Source organism: Acinonyx jubatus, chromosome B1, assembly GCF_027475565.1.
Source record: "Acinonyx jubatus isolate Ajub_Pintada_27869175 chromosome B1, VMU_Ajub_asm_v1.0, whole genome shotgun sequence".
Taxonomy (NCBI): Eukaryota; Metazoa; Chordata; class Mammalia; order Carnivora; family Felidae; genus Acinonyx; species Acinonyx jubatus.
In genome coordinates this window covers 114,760,091-114,787,960 of record NC_069382.1, presented here as the reverse complement: position 1 = coordinate 114,787,960, position 27,870 = coordinate 114,760,091, and the positions used below count along the sequence as shown (strand labels likewise).

Sequence of the window (27,870 nt, the reverse complement as noted above, 5' to 3'; positions counted from 1 at the left end):
ATCAATCTCCCAACCACGTCATGTAAAAATTTTTGGAAAATGTACACCAGCCAACAATGAAAATGAAAAAGAGGACATGAAAGAATCTAAGAAAAACAGAACTATTAACCCAGGGCAATGAAAAGAAACCCCGTGATGATCGCTGTGCAGCAAGCTATTCTCTTGTGTCCATAATTAATATGATAAAGGAGGTGAATAATAGTATTATTCACATAAACACTATAAATGTTATTTGTTATTTTTCAATTTTCAGACTCAAGAGACAAAATATGAAAAACAGTTAAAGAACAGAATTTAAATATGATAAAATTAGCCACTGTGGAGCTACTGTACAGGTCAGAGAAACTGGTCTGAAAAGGACAGAGAAGTAGTGCAGAAACCTCCATGCCCTGGTTTTGTACTGGGCAACCACAATTTATTGTTCAAAAGTAATGAAGTGATAAATAATGCCCAAAGTATAATAATTAGAGCTATTAACATAATCGAAGAAGAAATACAGTAACATAATTTAAAAATGTATAAGAAATTAAATTCCTAAGTTTTTGGAGCAGCAACTTGAGTCAAAAGGAAAGACATAAATTAAGAAATACAACGCTTGAGTAGAGAAGCAACTGTGCAGGGGAACTAAAAACATACAAGGAAGAAGATACAGACTGGAGAAGTCAGACTGTGAGAAGTGGGAAGGAGAATTGTACTTTTTATTTTGTATTTTTACACTTCTGAGTTTTTATTTCCAAGCATATGATTATTTTTATAATTAAAAATGCCATCCAAAACACTGTGTTTGTGATTCTGGAAGGTTAGATGTGGAATGGACACATAATAAAATGTTTAAATGTTGCTTAATTTATGATTAAATATTGTTAATTTTCAAAGATGTAGAGAGAGAACAGCAACAAACTTGATTATCTGTTAGCTAATATTTATTTAATCAGATGGGTCCAAATATACATTTTTATCTTACTGCAATAAAATCACAAGTTGTTATAATAGGTATTTCATCTAATCTAGAAATCAAGAAATTGATTCCTTTATTTGTTTGTAAGGTCTCCTCTCTCCTGCCAAAGGTCAATTTTTAATCTGGGACATATAAATTAAGCCACATGCTTACAATACTTAGGCTCTTACTGAACTACACGGTAGGTACCTTGAGAAGATAAATTATTATAATAGAAGACTATTAAATATCATAATCAAATCATATGAACTTTTTTTTTTTTTTTTTAATTTCTTCACAAATTTAGGAAGCTTTCCACCCCTGCAATTACGGAGCATCTCTCAGTTCTCATCCCCTCTAATGCCCCACTTTAGTAGGTGGTAATGAAAACACAAACAACACACCAGGCTAAATAATGAAGAAAAAAAAGTAAAATTAAGAATGACTTCTGTCAGGGGCACCTGAGTGGCTCAGTTGGTTCAGCATCCAACTCTTGGTTTTGGATCAGGTCATGATCTCTAGTTCGTGGGTTCAAGCACCACATTGGGCTCCATGCTGACCATGTGGAGCCTACTTGGGATTCTCTATGTCCCTTCCCCCCACTTCTCTTTCTCTCTAATAAATAAATAAAACTTTAAAAAAAAAAAAAGAATGATTTCTGTCAGTTAACATTTGCTCAAGCAGCAGGACAACAAAATCTGCCTTTTGTCTGAAATAGTTGAGAGAACAGCTGGATCATGTTTGAGAGATACAACAAGTATAAATAAAAACTTGAGCTTAAATTAAAAATAATTAATAATCATTATGACTCTGCCACATAGAGTCATCTAGTATTCCATGATTTATGATTTAAAAAATTTCTACTATGATTTCTTCAGCCTTTGTGCCTGTATCTATTTTTTTCTTGGGTCATTATAAAAAGAAGAGAGAAAAAATTCAATACAGATATGTAGAATATATCACAATAAGGTGAAGGCAAAAGGAATTAAGAATAAAACATTTCAAACTCTTAAAACTATAGAATAACTTACTCTACAAAATCTACATATATGATTACTACCCAGAGTGAACAATAGGCAAATATCCTTAAAGTAAATAATATCCATTTCCCCCCATATTCCTTACTCATTCAGGAAATAAATACAAAACACAATGTCAGCACATCATTTCAGAGCAAAATATGTCAATAGTACTCAACAAGTTCTTGTAATTATTCTGGTCTGATGTCACCTCAACCTAAATAAGCTTCAGTATTCCTTCCGGTGTGTCTTTTTGTACAAACATACACAAAAAGAATTTAGAAGATGCCAAAGTGCAAAGTCATCTCCATTCAGGAAACAAATAGAATTAAAGTAAAGAAAGAGAACTTTTCATTCTAACCCTTAGCAAACTCAAGAGAAACATGAGGTAGTTATTAGCCTTATGTAATCTTGTTTCAATAATACTGCTAGTTACAAAAACCACGAATTACTACAATCAAGTATTAACTGCTTAGTACAATATTATAGATAGACAGTGGACTTTATAATCAGACAGAAATGAGTTCAAATCATAGTTCTACTATGTAATGGATGTGCAAACTTGAGCCAATTATTTAAATCCTTAGAGCACCTTTTAAATTAAGAATAATAATATGTACTAGAACAGGTACGAGTGCTTGGCGTATGATGAGAGTTCACAAAGTTAAATCACATCTGGAACAGAACTGGGCTAAAGAATAGTTTATTCCACCTAACACATAGTTTCATTCAGGCACTCAGCCTCTCCAGTGTAGAGGGGGCATCCCTTAGCAGAGTTTCATAACTTCAGTGTGTCATATCACCAATCAGTTAGTTACGTGATTTGTTTTGACTGGCTGTTGCACCATTATTTTATCAGTTCTCATTTGAGGAGCAGTTAATGCATTAAAGAATGTTTAACAGTGTATTTTGCTTCTCTTACATACATATATATGAGAAATATACTAAAGAAACCCAGGATAAAATAAAAGACAGACAAGAAATATATACGGTTATGAACTAAAGCCTCATATTTTAATTGTGGTTTTATGTTTTAGTTTTGCCCCTGAAGTTATTTGTACTTCACCTTATCAGATCCTTTCCTTTCTCAATTACACTCAAGAATGGCATAAAATCTCTTGCTGTTCCATGTGCAAGAAAAGGTTTTAAATGCACATAAGAGAGGTTAACACTTAAGTGTTAATGAGTTCCCATCCATTCAGAAATGGCATATTTTCTAACTGAGGCCTAGAAGAAACCAGGAACGCGAAAAGAATGAAACTGAAAGAAAAAAGGCTAGAAAAATAGGGGGGAAAATAGAGAATAATAACAGTGGCCATATATTCAACACTTGCTATGACAGCCAGATGCTTTAAGTGAATCATCTCTTACTGTGGACAAGCTCACAAGTAGATATAATTATCTCCCTTAATGGGTGACCAAACTGAAATTCACAAATGTTAGATGATCTACCCAAAATCACTCAGAAAGTAGCACAGCCAGAACTCAAACTGAGGTGTGTGTGACTCCAAAGAAAGTCCACTCTTTATCATACCAAGCTATTTCTAGAACTTAAATTTCTAGGACATCAAAATTTTGTCAAAGGACAGTTATCTTTCCCTCCATTTTCGCAACACAGGACAAAAACTAGATACAGAAACAGCGTACGTCCTTGATGAACATGCCTTCCTTAGTTTTCTACTTACTCAGATGAACAAGAGAAATTTAAGCAAAAAAAAGGAAGGAAGCAGGGAGGGAACCTACAGACTGTATTTTCTTAGTCTGAGGTACCACCTGTCCTTCTAGCCTTTTCTCTTTCTTGTTCTTCCTAGCAATATGACACAACTCAGATACAATCATAATAGATTCTCCTTTACAATCTGTGGATGAAGAGAATAAAAAAATCAAATATACATATTCTGTTTTACATGAGCCCCCCTTTAGATGCTAAGAATTCGAATGACATACTGATTTACTTCTGTTTCTGGAAAGTTACAGACTTACCATGAAACTTTGAGGCTTCAGGGTCATTCACATTGATAGCAATTATTTTCCAGTCTGTTTCACCCTGGTCAATAAGAGCCAAAATTCCAAGGATCTTCACACGAATAACCTCTCCACAAGAAAGAACCTTTAAAGAGAAAAGAAATTCAGCATTTTCAAGGCTCTGGAGAAATTTACTCATCTATCAGAAAATACATGTGAAAGGTTAAAAGCATTACAGAATGAAATTTAATAAAGCTTTAATAATTAAAGATAATGTAAAAATAGTCTATAAAGCCTATTATATCCCTTTTAAAATTAAGTATCTTGATTCCTTTTTAGAAACTAAAGTTATTTATAGATCTTGAAATTTAATGTAGTAGGCCTAGAAACTCCTACTAAATAGAAAATAAACCCATGCATATCATTACATAGTATAAACCTGGATTTTGCTGCTTGGGGATAAAATAGAGAGCTGAGAATCCTCTTAAAATGCTGTTTTGCAAACCACATTTATCAGTTACAAGTGAAAAGTAAATTTTTAACATATTAGAATACAGCCTTAAGACAATGAATGACACTGGAAGAATTAATATGTTAAAAATACAGATAAAACAGGTTTCATAAAATGCCTTAACAAGATTTTAAAGGAAACCAAGAAATTGCATGATGTTGAAGCAGATGTTCCATGCATTAAAGAAAGTTATTTCAGTGGTTCCTTCAAAGTTGCCAATGCCAAGTTTATATGCATGCATCCTTCCTATATCCTGTTGGCCCTACAGAATTTCACTGCAAGCTAAAATTTGAACACATGCTTCAGAACAAATTCCTTCATGATTCAAAATGCAGCTTTACATTTGGAAAGCAAGGTACGCAAAAGAAAGTCACTTTTGTGTTTTGAAATTTGAGAAGGAAAAAAACCCAGATCTGAAACCATAAAGTCAAATAAGTCCTTTCAGAACATTTGCAAAATGAATCTAAAATCTTAATATAAATCTACAGGAATTTATAATTAGTTACAACCTAATTACACACAACAGATTAGCACGATTTTATAAAGTAAACTGAAATCTCACTTGTAAGGCAATATGCACAATTATATTAACCAGACTCTCATATGTCTAAGCTCTATTAAGTACCCATCACTATGTTAAACACTATGTATCTAACAAAATCCCTGTTCTCAAAGGTTTCCGATCTTGCTGGGGGGACTTACACACCTCATGCCAGGAGATCTTTATAAAACAAAAATGTTCAAATTTGAAGTTATCACATAATTACTAGTGTAAGGCTGGCCACACTGGTTAGCTCAGTTATAAATTAGATTATTGATTCTCAACCAGAGGTAATTTTGCCCTCTCGAGACTATCTGACATTGTCTGGAGACAATTTTCGTTGTCAAAAACAGGGAGGTATTACTAGCATCTAATGGGAAGAAGCCAGGGATACTGAACAGGACAGTCCACTGTAACAGAATTATCCATCCAAAATGTCAATGGTGCCAACAGAGGACCCTGCAGAAGCCGTTGGTGGCAGGGGGAATTCCGAGGAATCATATAGTTTTAAAAAGCACCTTGTAGGGGAGGAGTCAAGATGGTGGAGGAGTAGGGATACGAGAATTTCCCTCATCCCTCAAAGGCAGTAGTACTGAGGTCAGAATACTTGGAATTCCAGGAATCCAGGCTACAAACTGACAGAGGCATGTCCAGGGGTATACGGAGACAGCTTGGTGGGACAGAGCCTTATAGTTTCTGATTTGATTTTTGGTCAATTCTTAATTATATATATATATTCTTTTTCTTTTTTTCTCTGTTCTGGTTGTTTGTTTAATCAGGCATTTTTACTCTGTTCTTTTTACACCTTTTCTGTATCTCCTTCTTCTTTATTTTCCTCTTTCTCTTTGTGGATTAAACTCTATAGTTTCTTTGATTCTCTGCCTGGTTTTTTTCTCCACTCCTATCATCTCTCTCTGTTTGGGATATGGTTTCTCTTCCCCCCCATCCTTCTCATTTCGAAGTTTACTTCAACAAACCAATCAAAGCACACCTGGTGGATGATCCAATCCACCACTACAAGGAGTGAGACAAAGCAGCCAAGACACAGGAACAGAGTGCACGTAACACACTCCAAAAACCCCTTCTGAACTGCCAGGCCCTGAACAGTGTATGACCCCTTTTTAATACAGTAGTACTCACAGGTACAGGACACATAACAAGCTATTAAAACATGTAAAGGACAGAAAACTAGCTAAAATGACAAAATGAAAGAATTATCAAAAGAAATTCCAGGAAGAACTGACAGCCAGAGAATTGCTCAAAACAGATACAATATATCTGATCAAGAATTTATAATAATAGTCATAAAACTAATAGCTGGGCGTGAAAAAAGCACAAGAGACAGCAGAGAATCTATTGCTGCAGGGATCAAGGACCTAAGAAATAGTCACGATTAATTAAGAAATGCTGTAAATGAGGTGCGAAATAAACTAGACACAGGGACAGCAAGGATGGGACAAGCAGAGGAAAGAATAGGTGAAATAGAAGATAAAATTATGGAAAATGGGGAAGCTGACAAAAGGAAAGGAAGGAAATTACTAGACCACGAGAAGAGAATTAGAGACCTAAGAGATTCAATGCAATGAAATAATACCCATATTACAGGAGTTCCAGAAGAAGAAGAAGAAGAAAGAGAAAGGGACAGAAGGTTTATTTGAACAAATTATAGCTGATGGGGCGCCTGGGTTGCTCGGTCGGTTAAGCGTCTGACTTTAACTCAGGTCATGATCTCGCGGTCCGTGAGTTCGAGCCCTGCGTTGGGCTCTGGGCTGATGGCTCAGAGCCCGGAGCCTGCTTCAGATTCTGTGTCTCCCTCTCTCTCTGCCCCTCCCCCGTTCATGCTCTGTCTGTCTCTGTCTCAAAAATAAATAAACGTTAAAAAATAAAAAAAACAAAAATGAACAAATTATAGCTGAGAACTTCCCTAATCTGGGGAAGGAAACAGGCATCCAAGTCTAGGAGGCACAGAGAACTCCCTTTAAAAACAATAAAAACAGGTCAACACCATGACATATCATAGTGAAACTGGCAAAACAAGGATAAAGAGAGAATTCTGAAAGCAGTTAAGGACAAATGGGCCTTAACCTACAAGCGTAGACACATAAGGGTAGTAGCAGATCTGTCCAATGAAACTTGACAGGCCAGAAAGGAAAGGCAGGGAATGTTCAATGAGCTGAACAGGAAAAATATGCAGCCAAGAATCCTTCATCCAGGGGCGCCTGGGTGGCTCACTCGGTTAAGCATCTGACCTCAGCTTAGGTCATGATGTCACAGCTCATGGTTCAAGCCCCGCATCAGGCTCTGTGCTGACAGCTCAGAGCCTGGAGCTTGCTTCGGACTCTGTGTCTCCCTCTCTCTCTTTCTGCTCTTCCCCACTCACACACTGTCTCATTCTCCCTCAAAAATAAATAAAAACATTTTTAAAAATGTTTAAAAAAAGAATCCTTTATCAAGCAAGGCTGTCATTCAGAATAGAAGGAGAGATAAAGGCTTTCCCATACAAACAAAAACTAAAGGAGTTCATGACCACTAAGCCAGCCCTGAAAGTGATCCGAAGGGGTGCTCTGCAAGTGGAAAGCAGCAAAGCAACAAAGACTACAAAGCAGCAGAAACATAATCACAAGCATGAAACCTACAAATAGAATAATGACACTAAATCCGTATCTTTCAATAATCACTCTGAATGTAAATGGACTAAATACTAAATCAAAAGACATAGGGTATCAGAATGGATAAAAAACCAAGATCCATCTATATGCTGCCTATAAAAGACTCATTTTAGACCTGAGGACACCTGCAGATTGAAAGTGAAGGGATGGAAAACCATCTATCATGTTACGGGATGTCAAAAGAAAGCCAGAGAAGCCATACTTATGTTAGACAAACTAGATTTCAAAACAAAGACTGTAACAAGAGATGAAGAATTATATTAATTATATTTAATTATATATTAAATATATAATTATATTATGTCATAATTAAGGTGTCTATCCATAAAGAAGAGGATCAATTATAAATGTTTATGCCCCCAATGTGAAAGCACCCAAATATATGAATCCACTAATCACAAACATAAATAAATTTACAGATAACAATACTGTGATTATTGGGGACTATTTACTATATTTGCTCTATTTACGTCAATGGATAGATCATCCAGGCAGAAAATGTTAAAAAACAATGGCTCTGAATGACACACTGGAACAGATAGACTTAGCAGATATATTCAGATCTTTTCATCCAAAAGCAGCAGAATACACATTCTTCTCAAGTGCACATGGAACATTCTCCAAAACAGATCACATACTGGGTCACAGAACAGCCCTCAACAAATATAAAAGGACTGAGATCATACTATGCATATTTTCCAATCACAATGCTATGAAACTTGAAATCAACAAAACACAAAATTTGGAAAGCCTCCAAATACACAGAGGTTAAAGAGCATCCTACTAAATAATGAATGGGTCAACCAGGAATTTAAGAAGAACTTAAAAAATATATGGAAGCAAATGAAAATGAAAACACAACAGTCCAAACCCTTTGGGATGCAGCAAAAGAGGTCCTAAGAGGAAAATACATCGCAATCCAGGCCCATCTCAAGAAGCAAGAAAAATCCCCAATACAGAATCTAACCTCACACCTAAAGGAACTAGAAACAGAGCAGCAAAGAAACCCCAAAGCCAGCAGAAGAAGAGAAATAATGATTAGAGCAGAAATAAACAACACAGAATCCAAAAAAACAGTACAACACATCAATGAATCTAAAAGCTGGTTTTCTGAAAGAATAAACAAAACTGATAAACCCCTGGCCAGACTTCTCAAAAAGAAAAGAGAGAGGACCCAAATAGATAAACTCACAAATGAAAGAGGAGAGATCACAACCAATACCACAGAAAAACAAACAATTATTAGAGAATACTATGAAAAATTATATGCCAACAAACTGGACAATCTGGAAGAAATGGACAAACTCCTAGATACCCACACACTACCACAACTTAAATGGGAAGAAACAGAAAACTTGAACAGACCCATAACCGGTGAAGAAATCGAATCCATTATCAAAAATTTCCCAACAAAATAAGGGTCCTGCACCAGATGGCTTTCCAGGGGAATTCTACCAGACATTTAAAGCAGAGTTAAGTTCTCGCAAGCTGTTCCAAAAATAGAAACAGAAGGAACACTTCCAGACTCATTCTACGAAGCCAGCATTACCCTGATTCCCAAACTGCACAAAGACCCCACTAAAAAGGAGAATTACAGGCCAATATCTCTGATGAACATGAATATGAAAATTCTCAACAAGATACTAGAAAATCAAATTCAACACTATATTAAAAGAATTATTCACTATGATCAAGTGGGATTCATTCCTGGGCTGCATGGCTGGTTCAATATTCACAAATCAATCAATGTGATACATCACATTAACAGAAGAAAGGATAAGAACCATATGATCCTGTCAACAGATGCAGAAAAGCATTTGACAAAATACAGCATCCTTTCTTAATAAAACGCTCAAGAAATTTGAGATAGAAGGAACATACCTTACTACCATAAAAGCCATATATGAAAAGGCCCACAGCGAATATCATCCTCAATGGGGAAAAACTGAGAGCTTTCCCTCTGAGATCAGGAACACAACAGGGATATCCACTCTCACCACTGTTGTTTAACATAGTGTTGGAAGTTCTAGCATCAGCAATCAGACAACAAAATGAAATAAAAGGCATCCAAACTGGCAAAGAAGTCAAACTTTCACTTTTCATAGATGACATAATACCCTATATGGAAAACCCAAAAGGCTCCACCAAAAACTGCTAGAACGGATACCTGAATTCAGCAAAGTCACATATACAATTGCACAAAGAACCATAAAATACTTAGGAATAAACCTAACCAAAGAGATAAAAGATCTGCACGCTGAAAACTATAGACAGCTTAGTGAAGAAATTGAAGATGACACAAAGAAATGGAAAAGCATTCCATGCTCATGGACTAGAATAACAAATACTGTTAAAATATCGATACCACCCAAAGCAATCTATACATTCAATGCAATCCCAATCAGAATAGCACCAGCATTCTTCTCAGAGTTAAAACAAACAATCCTAAAATTTGTATGGAACCAAAAAGACCACATGAATAGCTAAAGTAATGTTGAAAAACAAAACCAAAGCTGGAGGCATCACAATCCAAGACTTTAGCCTCTACTACAAAGCTGTAATCATCAAGACAGTGTGGTATCAAGACAGACACATAGAGCAACGTAATAGAATAGAGAACCCAGAATTGGACCCATAAATGTATGGATAACTAATGTTCGACAAAGTAGGAAAGAGCATCCAATGGAAAAAAGACAGTCTCTTTAGTAAATGGTGCTGAGATAGCTGGACAGCAACATGCAGAAGAATGAACCTAAACCACTTTCTTACGCCATACACAAAAACAAACTCAAAATGGATGAAAGACCTAAATGTGAGACAGGAAACCATCAAAATCCTGGAAGAGAAAAAAGGCAACAACCTCTTTGACCTCACCTGCAGCAACTTCTTACTTGACATGTCTCCGAAGGCAAAGGAAATAAAAGCAAAACAAACTATTAGGACCTCAGCAAGATAAAAAGCTTCTGCACTGCAAAGGAAACAATCAACAAAACTAAAAGGTAACCAATGGAATAGGAAAAGATATTTACAAATGACATATCAGATAAAGGGTTAGTATCCAAAATCTATAAAGAATTTACCAAACTCAACACCGGAAAAACCAATAATCTAGTAAAGAAATAGGCAGAAGACCTGAATAGACGCTTTTCCAAAGAAGACATCCAGATGGCCAATAGACACATGAAAAAATGCTCAACATCACTCATCATCAGGGAAATACAAATCAAAACCACACTGAGATACCACCCCACACAGGTCAGAATGGTTAAAAGTAACAACTCAGGAAACAACAGATGTTGGTGAGGATGTGGAGAAATGGGAACCCTCTTGCATTGTTGGTGGGAATGGAAACTGGTACAGCCACTTTGGAAAAGTGTGGATGTTCCTCAAAAAATAAAAAATAGAATTACCCTACGACCCAGTAACAGCACTACTTCGAATTTACCCAAAGGATACAGGAATGCTGATTCATAGGGGCACATGTACCCCAAATGTTTATAGCAGCGCTATCAACAATAGCCAAATTATGGAAAGAGCCCAAATGTCCATCGACTGATGAATGGATAATGAAGATGTGGTTTTATATATACAATGGAATACTACTCGGCAATGAGAAAGAATGAAATCTTGCCATTCACAACAATGTGGATGGAACTGGAGGGTATTATGTTAAGTGAAATAAGTCAATCAGAGAAAAGACAGATAGCATATGTTTTCACTCTTATGTGGGATTTGAGAAACTTAACAGAAAACCATGGGGGAAGGGAAGGGGAAAAAATAATTTCAAACAGAGAGGAAGGCAAACCATAAATGACTCTTAAATACAGAGAACAAACTGAGGGTTGATGGGGGGTGTGTAAGGGGGAAGGGGAAAATGGGTGATGGACATTGAGAAGGGCACTCGTTGGGATGAGCACTGGGTATTGTATATAAATGATGAATCACAGGAATCTACCCCCAAAACCAAGAGCACAGTGTATACACTGTATGTTAGCTAACTTGGCAATAAATTCTCTTGAAAGAAAGAAAGAAAGAAAGAAAGAAAGAAAGAAAGAAAGAAAGAAAGAAAGAAAGAAAGAAAGAAAGAAAGAAAGAAAGGAAAGGAAGGAAGGAAGGAAGGAAGGAAGGAAGGAAGGAAGGAAGGAGAAAGAAAGAAAGAAAGAAAGAAAGAAAGAAAGAAAGAAAGAAAGAAAGAAAGAAAGAAAGAAAGAAAGAAAATAAGCTTGATTGATTAGGAAAAAAATTTAAAGATAGCACATTGTAAACTGTTTTATTTTTATTCACAAAAATTAATCTACTTTGAAATTTCATATAATGTAAGAGCAGATCTAAGATGTTTCTGATTACACCAGCAAACAGGAAACATGTCTTGGGATTATCAAGTTTCATCAGAATGATACATGCTCTCTAATCTCATAAGCAACAGAAAGGGATTGGACAAACCACTGCCTTGCTATAATACCTTTAAAGATTAGAAAGGAAACTGTCAATCAAACCAAAAACTGAGAATAAGATATTTAAGAACAAATGGTAAAACTCTTATGAATCCTCCATAACTCAATTCATTCTAAATCAATTCAACAAATTTATGCAGTAGTGTTAGACACCAAATGAATAATACATGATCTCTCAAGGAACTGCAACAGCCTTAAAATTTTCTGTATCCTGTGGCTCTAACTCTATTATCAACTTCCAGGACTCTGCTCCCTTCCCTTTTGTCCATTTACAGTGTGGTGTTCAAATATGCTTTTCACTATGATGTTCCTTACAGATGATTTAAGGACTCTTTGCATACCCAGACACAAAAGAAAGGAGCACCATACCAACATAGACTTAGTCTTCATTTTTTGTAAGTGTTTATTTATTTATTTTGAGAGAGGGAGAAACAGCATGGGTGGGGAGGGACAGAAAGAGAGGGATAGAGAGAATTCTAAGCAGGCTGCATGCTGTCAGTGCAGAGCCTGATGCAGGGTTTGAACTCACAAACCATGAGATCAGGACCTGAGCCAAAATCAAGAGTCAGATGTTTAACTGACTGAGCCACCCAGATGCCCCAAGACCTATTCTTTAGATGGTGATTAACACTTACTTCATATTTACTATTGTTTCAGGTCTCATTAACTAAAGGAATACACTGCACTGGCTGTAAGATAAAACCTATTTTCCCAGTTCCATTATAAAGCTATCAGTCTACCCTTCCAAGGAAATCAATGGCTCCAGAAGAGCCTGTTACTAATTCTTGCAGTTCTTGTAGTTCATTCTTGAAAAATGAGTTGAGATTCTCAAACAATGTAGGTGTGCCACAAAGCTTTTAGGAAGAATCAGATGGGAATTATTATCAACCTTTCTAGCTCTTATGGAAAGATTTCAAAACATAGGATTTTTAAGTCATAAATACTACGAAGCTGAATTCCTTCTCCATCATTCGTAAAGGTGTTTGGCAAATTACTTCCCATAATGTTTTAGGACTTGGTTTCTCAACAGTGAAATGGAGATCCTATCACTTATTCCTTGAAGTAAAGAGCAAAAGATATAACACATTCATGAACTAGAATGTAAGAGTCTTCTACAGATAATATTTTTTCTCTCTGGGCTCTACCTGTATTTATCAGCTCACACTTGTCAACTGCTAACTTCTCAAGGGCCTGGTATGAGCAGGATATAACAGTGGTCTACCACAAAAGTTCTGTGCTGATTCCAAATTTGAAGGAGGTAAAACTTCAGCTGGACCCAATCAATACAAGAAAACCATGGCAAGTAAAACGGCTTAAAGCCTGTTATCCTGTGTTTCTACTGTAGTATAATGAATTACGACAAACCTAAAGGTTTAAAACAGTTTAAATTTATTATCTCACAGTATTCATGAGTTAGAAGTCCAAGCACAACATGGCTAGATTCTCTGCTTACTGCCTGACAAAGACGAAATCAAGGTGCTGCACAGGCAGAGCTCTGATCTGAAGGTTCTAAAACTGAATCCACATAAAGTTGGTTCCTTGTAGTTGTACAAATGAGGACCCCATTAACTTGTTGGATGTCAACTAGGGACCACTCACTGCAACTAGAAGAATGCAACTGCATTCTTTTTCATGTGCCCCCTTCTCCATGTTCAAACCAGCAATGGCACATCAGTACTTCTCACACTTTGAATCTCTGAGTTCTTCTCCCACCAGTAAGAGAAAGCTCCTTACTTTTAAGGGCTCATTTAATTACACTGGGTCTGCACGGAAAATCCAGGATAATCCTACTTGAAAGTAAACTGTGCTATATAAAATAATATTATCAAGGGAGTGCTATATTACCATATTCACAGATTCTAGGGATTAGGGCAGACAGCTTTGAGAGGCCAGTCTAAAAACCCTGCCCCCCATATCCAGTTGTCCCAAAAGAAATGAAAAAAGGAAAAGCTATATTCAGGAAAGCCTTTAACTTTATTAACTGTATAACAGAAAATAAACTGGAAAAAATGTCTAACAAAATCAAAATGTTTATATGTTTATCCCAAGAGGAAGAAAACATGGAAAAGATAAAAAACAAAATGAATTATTGGGACAGCAGGATTGTGAGGGAAGGTTTATGCTTGATTTCATTTCCATTAACATAACTACAATTTTCTTGAACAATAAATATTACCAAAGGAAAAACAAAGTCCTAAATGTTGAAGGAATGTGGGTCAAAGATAAAAACAAAACCAGGCAAAAACAAAGATTCTGTTCCCTTGGAAGGAAAATAAAGGTAGATCCAATTAAAGGAAAAGAGCTGGACAAAGGCATGACCCTCAGGCCAACCAATACCTAAGAATTAAGGAGCTTGAAAAAGAAATCAAGAAGAAAACAGAATTAGAGCACAACCAAGATGTTATGACACAAAGTCCAGTGAGGAGGCTGTTTCAAGAAGAAAGACAAAGTTAACAGTATAAAATGCTAAGGGAAATTCAAGATAGACAAAACCTATGAAACAGGCCTGCTAGATTTGGCTAAAAGAAAGTTAGCAGGGACCTTTGTGAGAGTAGTTTCACAGAAATAATGGGGGATGGAAACAATTCTGAAGCAGGCTAAAGATTAAGTGGAAAGTAGCAGATGAAGATGAGTGTTGAAAACTCTTTTTGTGAGTCTTCATGTGAGGGGGAAGAAGCCAACAAAGAAAGAGAAGTTGTGAATACAGAACAGAGAAGCGATAAGAAAACTGTCACTCAAGAGGCAGGAAGGGGCAGGATCTAGAGCACAGGTAGAAGCCCAGGTCTCACATAAGAAAGACAGTTCTCACAGTAAGAGAAGAAAGGGAAGAAATAATGTGTGTGGACCCAGGTAGTTTGGCTGTCTAAGAAGGGTAAGGGAGCTCTTATCTGCTGGTTTCTAGGGGCTCTACAAAATTTAAAGACAAAATGTTCTGCCTTTAAGTGAGAACGAAGTGCAAGCCGTTGAATGTCTGCAGAGAACAACAAATATTAGCAAGAAATGCGATAGAAGAATAGACCCAAAACACACAGAATTCTAGAAGTAGCAGCAACCTATGAAACTGTAGGTTTTATTCTCCTTCAGTAGGTCTTGGCAACCTGGAAGCAGACACAAAAACAAGAGTACCAGCTGGCTTTACTCAGTATTACATTTCCTGTCTGGATAATGGTAAGGAAACTAAAGACAAGACTCAGCAAACATTTTCTGTAAAAACTCAGATAGTCGTTATTTTTAGACTTTGTGGATGGCACGACCTCTGCTACCACTCCCCAACTTTGGTGCAAAAGCAGCCACACACAATACATAAGTGAATGGGCATAATGTGTTACTAATAAAAACAGGTGGTGCCCTATATTTGACTTGCCATGGCTGCAGTTGACCAACCCCTAGTGTAAGAGAAAGAAATAAAGATACAAAAAGGGACTCGTATCAGAGGGATCAATAGGCTAGAACTTAGAAGAGCTGACGAACTAACGAGAACTGAAATTCTACAGCATGAATAAACTAGAACATATATTAGAACAGCATTGTCTAGAAAACAAACCTTTGAGCCTATTTCACAAACATCAATAGGGTCATTATCTCCACAGCAGTCTGTACTATTATCCTTTCGACAGGGATCTTCCCAAGTCTAAAAAAAAAGGGAGAAGTGAGGCAAAAATATAGGTTAATACTCATTAAAATGTATCTCAGTTTTTCCACATGATCAAAGTTTTGCAGTCGTAATCCAAAGGAAACATTTTCAGAAACTACACAAGCTCCATGCCAACATGCCAGTAAAACCTTAAGCATCATAAGACAAATTTACAGTATTTCCTCCCTCCTGCCTCTCATTTTTCTGTGTAATCACATCTGAAAATACAAACATACTCTTCTTCCAAGTTGAGTCAGCATGTAAATTCATGCTCACTTTTCAAGTTTCAGTTCAGAGATTTCCACTGTCTATGCCATTTCCACTGGCTGCCTAAACTGTTGCTTCCATCATTCACTGCTTCCTTTGACATGGTAACAGCACTGAGTCTAGCTTTCCGTGTTTGAAAATACACTTCCTATTCTTTAAATGACTTCTACTAGGAAAAAAACAAAAAACAAAAAACAGCTTTGCCTTCATAAAGAACAAGATAGTATCTACACCAAATAAAAGAAAAATCTATTTTTGTCTCATTTCATTTCAGTTAAAAAAAATCCTCTATTTTGCCATCAAATCTCAAGACCTTGACAAAAACACAAAAAATTGTCAACTCTATAGTTTACTTAAAAGATATACCTTGTTGGTTACAAAATATACACATGGGCATTTTTATAAATGCACACCACTAACAGAAATGTTACCAAATTTAAGTATCTCCTAGGCACAATCCTTCCCAAAAAGCCTCATAATTACCTAATTCTAAATGGAAATGTGGAAGCTCCCCAAAATTATTTTCCTCAGATTTACATTACAAGATACGCAGAGACTGTGTTACCTCAGGACTGTTATCTAGAGGTAATTTCAGATTATCCAAGCTTGGTTCTTCTAATTTTATAAAGATAATTTTAAAAATATACCCTTATTTATAGCTAAACCCTAGATAAACTCCAATATTTTCCTTCTGGTGCTAATTATATTTAGGAATAAAATGAACCCACCCTTACCAAAAAAAAAAAAAAAAAAAAAATCAGTAAACCAAGATGTCACTACCCCAAATACTAATATTACTAGCAAAATATAAGAAGAACTGACATAAACACATTGGTTCTAGGTGAGAGGCACTTTCTGCATGATACACACAACCACCCCCCCCCCACACACACACGTTAACTTCATTTTACAGATAAGTAAACTGAAGCATAAAGAATTTAAGTTTCCCAAGCTCACATTTTCTAAATGGTGGCAATGGGATGAGACTCAAGGTATTAATTATTAGGCTATGATGCCCAAGTTTCAATGGCAACTGATCGGCAATTACTTTCAGATAAAACCTTATTCTATTTCATGGTTCTCTTCTTTTAAATACCTGTTCTTACTCTCAGAATCTCCCAAGTAGGCATCCATTCACACAGTCAATATTTACTGAGTACCTATTCTGGGCCAGGAGTTAGGAACAGAGATGAATAGGACACAGTCAATACCCTGAAGAATGTCATGTTAATAAATGGTACAGCATTTGTCATAAATGCTATAAAATTAATCTTAATGTGCTGGAGAAACCAAGATGGGACTGAACTATAACTGAAATCAGAAAAGCCAGAAGCAGAAGCATAAAAATATCTGAAAGGTTCTTCCTTCCTAATGCAGGAATCCTCTCTTGAACCTCCTTTAACTTCACTTCCACTCTCAGGCAACAAGTGTGATAAGCTAAAGTCACTCTGACCTAGATTCTAGTCCTACTTCAGTCACAAACTACCTTGGCCAGAACATCCAGACCTGTTTCCTCACCTATTAAAAAAATGGCTAGAGACAACTGCTATTAGATACATCTCAGTCCTGAGTTCTATGATTGTTAGTTTAGTGGTCATTCATAATCTACATGAATACTACCAGTGAATAGGAAGTTCACAAATTCATGAGATAACTTAGCTCATTTTGATCAGCTTTAATTTTAAGAAATTCTCTCCGTGAACTGAGACAAAAATAGTCGTCACATAAGTCTGTACTCTATATGGTTTAGTAAGTCTTTCCATTTGTTAATTGGTTGGTCTATATTCCTCTCAGAACTCAACTTTCCATATTATCTATCAATTTATTCCTCCTGTTGAGGAAATAAGTACGTAAGTGCAAGCTCTACAATCTTGTCACTTCTAAGGCAAGTTCTTCGTGATTTCCTTTACAGCAAAACACTAGACTGGTTCATTCTATTTCCAGTCCTGTCTTTAATGCTTTATATGCACAGGCCTCAGTTTTTATTACAAAAAGAGATTCACACTAAATGGTTTCTAACTTAACTTTAATATATAGTATAATTTTAAGTAATCACCAGGAGAAGAAATCTTGACAAATTTAAAACTTTGATGACGCCCTCTTGTGGAGTCCTAACTGTATAACTAGGCAGAGAAACAACTAAAAAAACCCTCAATATCCACAAGAGGAAATTCCAAATCTTAGTATTTGCTTCCCAAAAGTTAAGATTAGCATTCAGAACATAGAAATAACTTCCACAACTAAATAAGAAAAAGGGCAACTCAATACAAAATGGGCTAAAGACAAGAATAGGTAATTTAAAGAGAAAACATGAATGACTTATAAATATATGAAAAGATACCTAGTCTGATCAGAAAAATAAATTAAAACCATTAACATGACACTGTGTCAAAAACCTAAAAATCTAATAATGCAAAATATAGTTGACCCTTGAACAACGTAGGGGTTAGGGATGCTAAACCCCTGCACAGCTGGAAATCTGACTGTAACCTTTGTCTTCCCCAAAACTTAACTACTAACAATCTACTGTTGATCAGAAACCGTACCAATTACATAAACAATTAATACATTTTATATTTTATATGAATTATATACCATATTCTTAAAGTAAGCTAGAGAAAAGAAAGTGTTATCAAGAAAATCATAATAAAGAGAAAATACATTTATAATACTGTACTATAAAAACTCTGTATATAAGTGGATTCAAACCCATGCAGTTCAAACTCATGTTGTTTAAGGGTCAACTGTACTGGTAAGAATGTAAGGCACCTGGAACCCCATATACTGCTAACGGGTGTGTACACTGTAACAATGTCTTTTGTAAACAGTTGACAACACCTAGTAAAATAAGTGTGCAACGCATAGTAGGCAATCTGACTTATAGGTATATACCTACCAGTACATACGTATGTATACCACCTATATAGAAAAATTTTAGCATGGACCCAAGAAAAACATTAAAAAAATGAGGAACTAACAGCAGAAATATAAATAATGTTAATCTCATAAAAAAGATGACTATAAGCTATGAAAATAAATAAATCAAAATACAAAGATTATTGATCTAGCCTAAAATAAATCTTTCTCAACCTTGTGCAGGTGTTTGGTATCATTACTTACAATCTATAAATATTAATCAATACATCTGTAGTCACCATGCTCTGGGCCTTAGGTCGAAACATAACTGACTTGTACAGAGCTGTATATACAGGTGCTTCTTGAGAGGTACTTCCTGATTAATCAGGATTCCTATAACCAGATCAAAGGAAGTAGGATCTACCTAGCCACTATCTATTTTAATAGCAAAAGCCTCTATGAGATGTTTTACTATTAGCAGCTACTATCAGCAGCAACAGTGTCAACATTGAAATAATATTCTTGAAAACTAACTATGGAACTAAAACATTTGCTTTGATTATCCCATTCGATATTGACAATAACCTTCTGGGGTGGGTGGTATGATGACAGAGATGTACAAATAGGCCTAAAGAGATTGAGTCACTGGTTCCAGGTTATAAAACTAATAGGTGGTACTAATCGATACTTGGGGTCAATAAACCACACTCATAATGAAATATGAATAATAAACACAACAGCATTACATTAATACCGAAGAAATCTTGGGGATGAGGGAAGGGGTGGGCAAAACGGGTGAAGGGGAATGGGAGGTACAGGCTTCCAGTTATGCAATGAGTAAGTCACAGAGATGAAAGGTAGAGCATAGGGATAGCTCAGTGGTATTGTAACTGCATTATATGGTGACAGACGGTAGCTGCACTTGTGGTGAGCACAGCATAACTTACAGAGTTGTCCAATCACTGTGCTGTACAGCGGAAAGTAACATAATAGTGTGTATCAACTATACTTCAACTAAAAAATATTGTTGTTTATTAAAAAAAATTACAGAAAGCTAAAATTTCATGATTCTAGTCCTTTAACATTACCCAGTCCACTAACATTAACAGGTCTTCTAAATATTCACTCAGAAGACATAACATTGGAATAATCCATTATACATGGAAATATAACTGGGAGAAAACAAAGCAAGCTTCTGCTCAGGCCAAACTCAACCTTTGGGGACGGCACTACTACTGCCAGCGAGGGAGAAGTTATCAAGGTTCAACAGATCTGAACTAAACACAGCACACTGATGAATCACCAGTAAGTGAGAGAGACTCCTACTTAAACAATACTCTACAGCTTAATGTTCTTCCAAGCACGGTTGGCTTGGTAACTGCTCTTAACACATATCCTGCTGTTACAAGACAAAGCATAAGAAAATGGCAAAATCCAATACCATACAAGCTTATGAAACAAATGCAACACACACAATGAATTCATTACCCTTTCTCAAATATTTATTAATCACCTACTCTGTGCCAGGCACTAAGCTAAGCAGTTAGTTGGAAAATGTCAATGTACAACACAGAAAGAATCCCTATCCTCCTGGAGTCTGCATTCTAGCTGGAAGAAATTAACAACAAATATAATAAATAACTGAAGTATGGAACGTGTTAGAAGTTGGTAGATTCTATAGAAAAGGGAAAAAATAAAGTATGAAGCAGAACAAAAATTCAGGAGGCAGGGTTAAAATTCTAGAGGATCATCAGAGCAGACATCATGAAGGTCATTTATGAGCAAACGTTTAAGGAGGTAAGCCATGTGGGGTGCCTGGGTGGCTCAGTCGGTTGAGCGTCTGACTTCAGCTCAGGTCATGATCTCACGGTTCATGGGTTCGAGCCCCACGTCGGGCTCTGTGCCGACAGCTTGGAGCCTGGAGCCTGCTTCAGATTCTGTGTCTTCCTCTCTCTCTGTCTCTGCCTCTCCCCTGCTCACACTCTGTCAATCTCTCTCTCAAAAAAATAAACATAAAAAAAAAAAAAAAAAGGAGGTAAGCCATGTGTGTACCTGAGAAAGAGTGTTCCAAGCCAGAGGACACAATAAATGTGAAGGCCTGAGGCACAAGTGTGCCTGGGGAACAAGAGGAATTGTGCAAAGGCCAGTGTAAGAGTGAGGGAGCTGGAGGAGAAGGATGGGAAGCTGGAGACGAAATAAAAAACGTAAATGGGATCAGGGGCTGGCTATCATTTTAAAAGATTAATTCTGTCTTGACACTGACAATGAAGCAAAAAGATATTAGATACAATTATCCCGTCCCATCAACACTTGGTCTAATTTCAATTTTCTATAAACAATAATCAATTTAGGGGTGCCTGCGTGGCTCAGTCAATTAAGTGTCTCACTCTTCATTTCAGCTCAGGTCAAGATCCCACAGTTAGTGAGTTCGAGCCCTCCAATGGTCTCTGTGCTGACAATGTGGAGCTTGCTTGGGATTCTCTCTCTCTCCCCCCCCCCCCCACCCCATCTGCCCCTCTCCCGCTCACACTCTCTCTGAAAAATAAACTTAAAAAAAAAAACATTAATCAACTTAGTTATTTTTGTTTGGTAAGTAACTTCAATGCGATAGACAGTATATTCTTTTGCTAAAGACTGACACACTCTTTTGGATTTGGGTTTAAAAAGATAGTAAAAATTTCCAGTTAAAAATGGCAGAGAGTGTAACACAGGTCTATTCTTCCTCACTTCCATTCTAGCCACACTGGCCTTTTTTCCTGTTATTCAACACAGTAGGCCTACTCCTACCTTGGGACCTTTACAACTTGCTGCTTCTTGCTGGATTCCCCTAGGGGTCTATGCTACTTGTCCCCTTACTTCCTTGAGGTCTTCACTCAACACCTACTCACTGAGGCCTTCCCCCTATCTAACACTGCAACAATCCCAATATATTATAGCCCCATTCCCTGCTTTATCGTTCTCCAACACACTTATCACCATCTGACACACTGTACATTTTATTACTTTTTTTTGCCTTGTCACTCTGTCCAGAATAAAAGACCCAGAAGGATCTCTGTCATTCTGATTACTACTTTAACTCCAGTACTGACAACCCTGCCTCACAACATCAGGCGCTCAAAAAACATGTACTGAATGAATGAACAGCTCTGTGAAGGCTTGGCGTAGAAACAAGAGAAATTGGAAACACTGAAGGAGTCGCTGTGGTAAAATGGAAGCAAGAAAAGACAACTGTTGCAAAACGAGGCTGGAGCACAAAGCAGAGGCCAGACAGATTAGGCAGGGTGGAAGAGCCATGTTAAGAATATCACGTTTTATCCTTTTGGCAATATGAAACCACCAAAAAGGTTCTTAGAGGAGGAAAACATTAGCAGATTTAAGTTTTAAAATGTTATCTTAGATGCTGGATGGAGTACTAAATTTCAGTAGGCAATAGTTCAGGATGCATTAAGAGACTGCCACAGTCTAATTCTGTTATAATTAAAGTAGAGCTACTGTACCTAACAGACTAACATAATCGAAGGTAGGAGCATCTTGAAAATTCAAACATATCTGGAGGAGTAAAAAAATTTGTCAGGACTTTAGATAAACTACAAAAGCTCATAATTAGTAGATGATTAGTAGCAGTTATTATGCTCTATGGGAACCAGTGGTTCAGTTGCTGATTACCCCCATGAGACTGAATTCCTTTAGAAGAAAGATCATATAATAAAAGTACCAGTAGATGTAATAATGTGATCCCTATCCATCTGGCACTCTTCTAAGATGAATGTGCGATAACTCACTTAACCTCAACATTACCATATGCAATAGGTATTTTATCATCTCTATTTAACAGGTAAAGAAAGTGAGCCACAGAATGACACAGTAAGTTACCCAAAATCACATTACTATTACATGGCAGTATGGCTCCAAAACCCACATTCTCAGTCACGTATTTTGCTGCCTTCATTAATATATATTTGCTGCCTTATATTAATATATCATTTTTCTTTGTATACCCAACACCCATACACTGCTTAGCACATAAATACTTAATAAATGTTTAATGAAATAAACAAATACATCAACTTTAGTTTATCCCCTGCCTACTTTGTCTCTGTTTTTGTCTTTCTCTAATTCAAATGCTTCTTTGGCCTTCCCCTCATCCATACATCCTCTCCTACAGACAGTATCCCCTAACCTTAACAATTTTTTTTTTTTTTACCCTTTTACTGCTAGGTCAAACCGAATGTCTACTTAGGCACCTGGGGAGTCAGAACACCTGCCTTCATGGTTTCAACAGGCCAGACGTTCTTTTTCTTAGTACATCATTTTAGAAAGGCTTGTTTTAACCAAGAACATATCCATGTGGGTGGTCTAAATGCATCAAAGGCAGGCTAACTCTTTAGAAAACAATTTTCTTTTTTCTTCCCCTGTAAATATTTATTCTACAAGGGCAGCTGGTTTTTTGAGTTGGATAAAGCAAGTCTCCCTTTTTTCAGATATTTCTCCAAAATAATTTTGGAATTTCATGTAAAATATTAAAATTAATAGATAAAATAAAAATAGAAAGCTTAAATATCCAGATAGATGGTCTAATATAGATGGCTCTTATAATCATCCAGACAAATACTTCTCTATATCCACTAAGCCTAGACAAAATCTTCATTCTATATACTCTGAGTTTCACTCACTAAATAATTTGGAAGGAGATATCATTTTCCAGGAGTGAGGAAACATGAAAAGAAAACAAAATGGGATAAGAAAGGATCCTATCACATATGAAGGTATATAAAAGCATAATTTGTCACATTCAAAGAAATGACTGAAGATAAAGCAGATAAAACATTTTTCACTGACTGTTAATAGCCAAGCCCAGAAAAGGAAATATGTTCAAAATGCCAAATATGAGTGTTGTATATCCCCAACTCCAAAAACTTGAGTATAGACATATATATAGTTTGAAAAAAATTTATAGATACAATGAAACTCCCCATTAAAAAATTTTAAATTTACAAATCTGTCAAACTGACACGTCCTGAGAACCAATTTAACTTCAAGTAGTCCGCAGGATTTACAAGAAAATTTTTTCAGAAGACAGAGAAGTTTTACCATTATTACAAGAACGTTACCTGAGGGAGGGCACCATAATTCCATATATAACCCTTGTGAGGGAAGACATTCGCCACATAGCGTAGCTTGCCATCCTTTGTATCTTGTTTAATGGGATTCAATGGCTCCTTCGTGGCAATCTACACAGATCATGGAAAAAAGGGGGAAGGAGAATGAGAAATGATTAATCCTATATTCAAATTGTATGTTTTAAATCTGGTATTATCAGGTTAAATATTTATATTCTAACTTACTGGTCAAAGACACTGTAAAATAAGCTAAGCCAGCTCTTATTTCTAATTTACAGTGCTGTGTAAGAAAAAACATCTGGAAAGGAAACATCCCATTATAGATTTAGGTATTCTATTATTTATGCATTCATTTCTAATACAAATAACAGAATGACTGAAATGGCAAGAGGATAAAGATTAACCTACTTGCTGTTTCGTTTTTGTTTTTTTAATTAGTAAAAATTAGTGAAAATACTAATTTTGGGCATCTTATCATCAATCTTATGATAAAAAGGTTAACTTAATTTTCACCAAGTAATTTCATTTGTTTTCTTTCTATCAAACATACTCAAACTGCCTTGTATAAAAAAAAAAAATCTATCCTATAAAGAATAACTGAAGCCATTTTTTAGTGAATAAACACTGCTTAAATTAGGTAGATTCTCAGATTCTTGATCCTATACCTGAGGTAGAAAGTGGCCAGAATTCTGAAACATTCTGAAGGAAGACCAAAAAAAGAACCTATTATTTTTACTTTTCCCTATCAAAATATCAACCAAAGCAATGCTAGTAATTAGTGACAATTCTCTAAATATAAATTCTGAAAAATACATACCTACATAATAATCTTTAATTAAAATACTTTAAATAGTATTTGCCATTGCATCCAAAGCTATAGGAAAAGACTTAAATAATGAAAGAAACTAAGTGCCACAAATTAAATTTCACTCAGAACTTTAAGGGATCTTACCTAACTGAAGATGGAACAATAAAATTCTGAAAAGCAAAAGGGAAGTTCTTGATAGGTTCATGCCTCATGAAAAGATAGAAAAGAAAAAAAAAAAAAAAGGTAACCAGGGGAATTAGCAGACACTCTTAGTGCTCATTGATCAAGAGTTGGCCAATAAAATGTTTTCGTTCCTGGTAGAGTAAAATCTAAAGGACAATTAAGTCCTTACAAACTAAACTTGCCATGATTCCCAAATAAGTATATTTCAACTGTATCTATGAACAAAAATATATCTCAGAATCTGTTTAAATAAACCTTGAAAAGATCTGTTATTTTCAAAGACAGAAGAGTCAAAGAAAATTAAATAAATATGTGTATAACAAACTAGAACGGCAAAAATAGAAAACACGTGCTTCAAAGTAAAAATTCAGCTCTATTTTGCTTTTAGAAATGAGATTCAAAGTTCACAAAAGTGTTTTCAATTGTTTGTATCTTGGTTTGTCAACCATGCGAAATTCAAAAATATTATGCCAAACGACTTGAAACAAAGTTTTTATATCATTATTACTTATAATTTCCATTTGATATTAATAGAAAATGTTCATACCTCCATTTTAGCATTTGTCCACCGAGGTACTTCTACAACCATATTAAACAAAGTCTGCAGTTAAAAAAAAAACAACAACAAAAAACAAAGAGAGATCGTTTTTTAAATTTTACCTATCCTTTATCACTCACCTCTTGTGTGACAATGCTTTAGTTTCTTTCCCTACAAAAATGTGTGCAGACTGTATCATACATCTGCATATGCCTTAAATTTCTTCTGAAAAATTAGAGAAGCTGTCTAAAACACAGCAGAATTTAAGCCATCATGTCACTTGAACACTGCTGCAGTGTCAGAAGTTGCTATATTTCTGGAAATACCTTCACAGTATAGTGACACAACTAGAATGGGGTCAGGAAACCAGTTTCAAGTTTTATTTTCCCACTAAAACAGGAGTGATAGACAGGGTCCATCATGTGAGTTGAATGTCTCACTTTTCCAATCTGCAAAGTAAATGTAAATACTCTGTCCTACTCACCACCTACGTAAAGTTGTTATAAAGATCAATTATGTAATTTAAATGAAAATACAAAAAAAATTATAAAATATTTTGAAAATCACAAAGCACTATTTAAATTCAAGTTACTATGATCATAATGTGAAATTAAGGATATCTGTATAGGTAGGTATCAAGTTTACAAAGAGACAGACTAACGCCTTTCTACACTTAGTTTGCTTATTTAGTGATCTCTGGTTCCCTAAAGTTACAAAAGGACTACTACTTCTTTTTATCATGTTTGAATTTTGCACTGTTTAAAGCAAAGCAGATTATAGGGCAATGGATAGCAAAAATAATTTCCCACAATACTTAGGAATACAAGGCTATAATTTCCTGCAGTTTGGGCCTTATAAAGAGAAAGTCTCAAGGGTAAGGCTGCCTTGCATGCCATTTTGATATCAGTAACTAACAGCTTACCATAGCACAGTAATGGTTTAAAACAGTGTTACGCCAACTGTGGCCGAGAACCAGAGCTAACTGCAAGCTGACTGTTATAGGTTCACTTAGAAACATTTACAGCAATCTGATGCAGTAATTTTTAGGTCTGTTGAACCCTGAATTACACTTTTCTTTAATTACACTTTTCTAATAATAATTGTATTTTTTAGAAGTATCAGTTCACAACAGATTAGAAATAAACCAAAAAACTAACCCTTTAGTATAGATCATTTGAGAAAGCAGTGATTAAATATACTTACTCTCAATTGTGCCACATGTCAAAATCACCAGGAGAGATTTTATCAATTAAAAAAAAAAAAAGCTTCCTAGAGCCCCACCCCCCACATACCCACTTATTTGAATTCAATGGTTTTGAGGCAGGGCACTGCTTATTTTTCAAAGCTCTCCAAGCAATTTTAATATGTAGTCAGAGTGGAGAACTTCTGGTTTGCAGCATTGCTAAACAATATCTGAGGGCTTTCCAAGTGAAACACAAATGCTATTATTAATTCAAAGGATGCCATTTACACAACTAAGTATAAATTTAAATTGAGCCGCAAAAAATAATGATGGTTGTTCAATTTTTCTAGGTAAGACTAAAGTTTACCAATGACAGACTGCATATCCATAATGAGATGAAGAACAAAGCCAAGAATGAATTCTCAACAATTGCTCCTTAGAAGTATGTCTCATACCTATCTTAGCAACCTCATACACAGTCTTGCTGTTATGTTTCATTTTCTATGCTCTTTCATGAGGTATCCCAGCACCTGTTTAAATATGTCTCAAGTAGCTGTTAAAAAGAAAAACCTAAGTAAATGGCAGATGTTCACATAATTTATTCATCCTTGAAAGCCTGGCTATAAGAGGACAAAGGCATACAGATGAATACTCAGAGGTGATAGAGAAGACCAGGCTAGTGGCAATTGTTTTACACAATGACACCTACCAAAACCACTCAGAGACTTGAATTAGGCCAAAAGAACAAAAGATAAGGTTTGAATCTTAAGCCTGCAAACCATCTCCCCTCATCATTTGTTCTGATCTCTAAAGAACAAATTTCCAGTCTGCTTTTCTTCTTTCCAGATAAAATGCATATAATCTATAATTTTTCAAAGCCAGTGTTAGTTGGGTTATCCTAAGACTACTGTTAATTATAAACCAGTAACAGTCTACTGACATCTAGTACAAAATCACAAAGACACAAGGGGACACATTTCCGAGAAAGTTGGGTATGAGCTAGGACCATTTACCTCCTTCAGTTATCTCCTCCATTTTTCCCTGCTATTTTTGTTGCAAAAACCAAAAAGATAACTAATAAGATACGAAAAAAAGTCAGTAAATTTTATATGCCTTTGGGAAAAATGGGAGGAAATCACCCTTCTTTTCTCTTTCCAACTCTTAAAAGATCAAATAAATTTTCGT

The 27,870-nt window shown here is 35.8% G+C and overlaps 1 protein-coding gene across 2 annotated transcripts in view; it reads right to left on the bottom strand.

The window, feature by feature from the left end:
• Positions 1-27,870, bottom strand: part of PPA2 (inorganic pyrophosphatase 2) — an 89,408-nt gene that overhangs the window by 42,018 nt on the left and 19,520 nt on the right. For both annotated transcript variants that reach the window (XM_027061833.2, XM_015062616.3), the window contains 4 exons: positions 25,512-25,565; positions 23,965-24,084; positions 15,641-15,727; positions 3,940-4,066 (listed from right to left, as the gene is read on the bottom strand). In XM_027061833.2, coding sequence (XP_026917634.2) covers positions 3,940-4,066; positions 15,641-15,727; positions 23,965-24,084; positions 25,512-25,565 — 388 coding nt within the window. The remainder of the gene's footprint in view (positions 1-3,939; positions 4,067-15,640; positions 15,728-23,964; positions 24,085-25,511; positions 25,566-27,870) is intronic.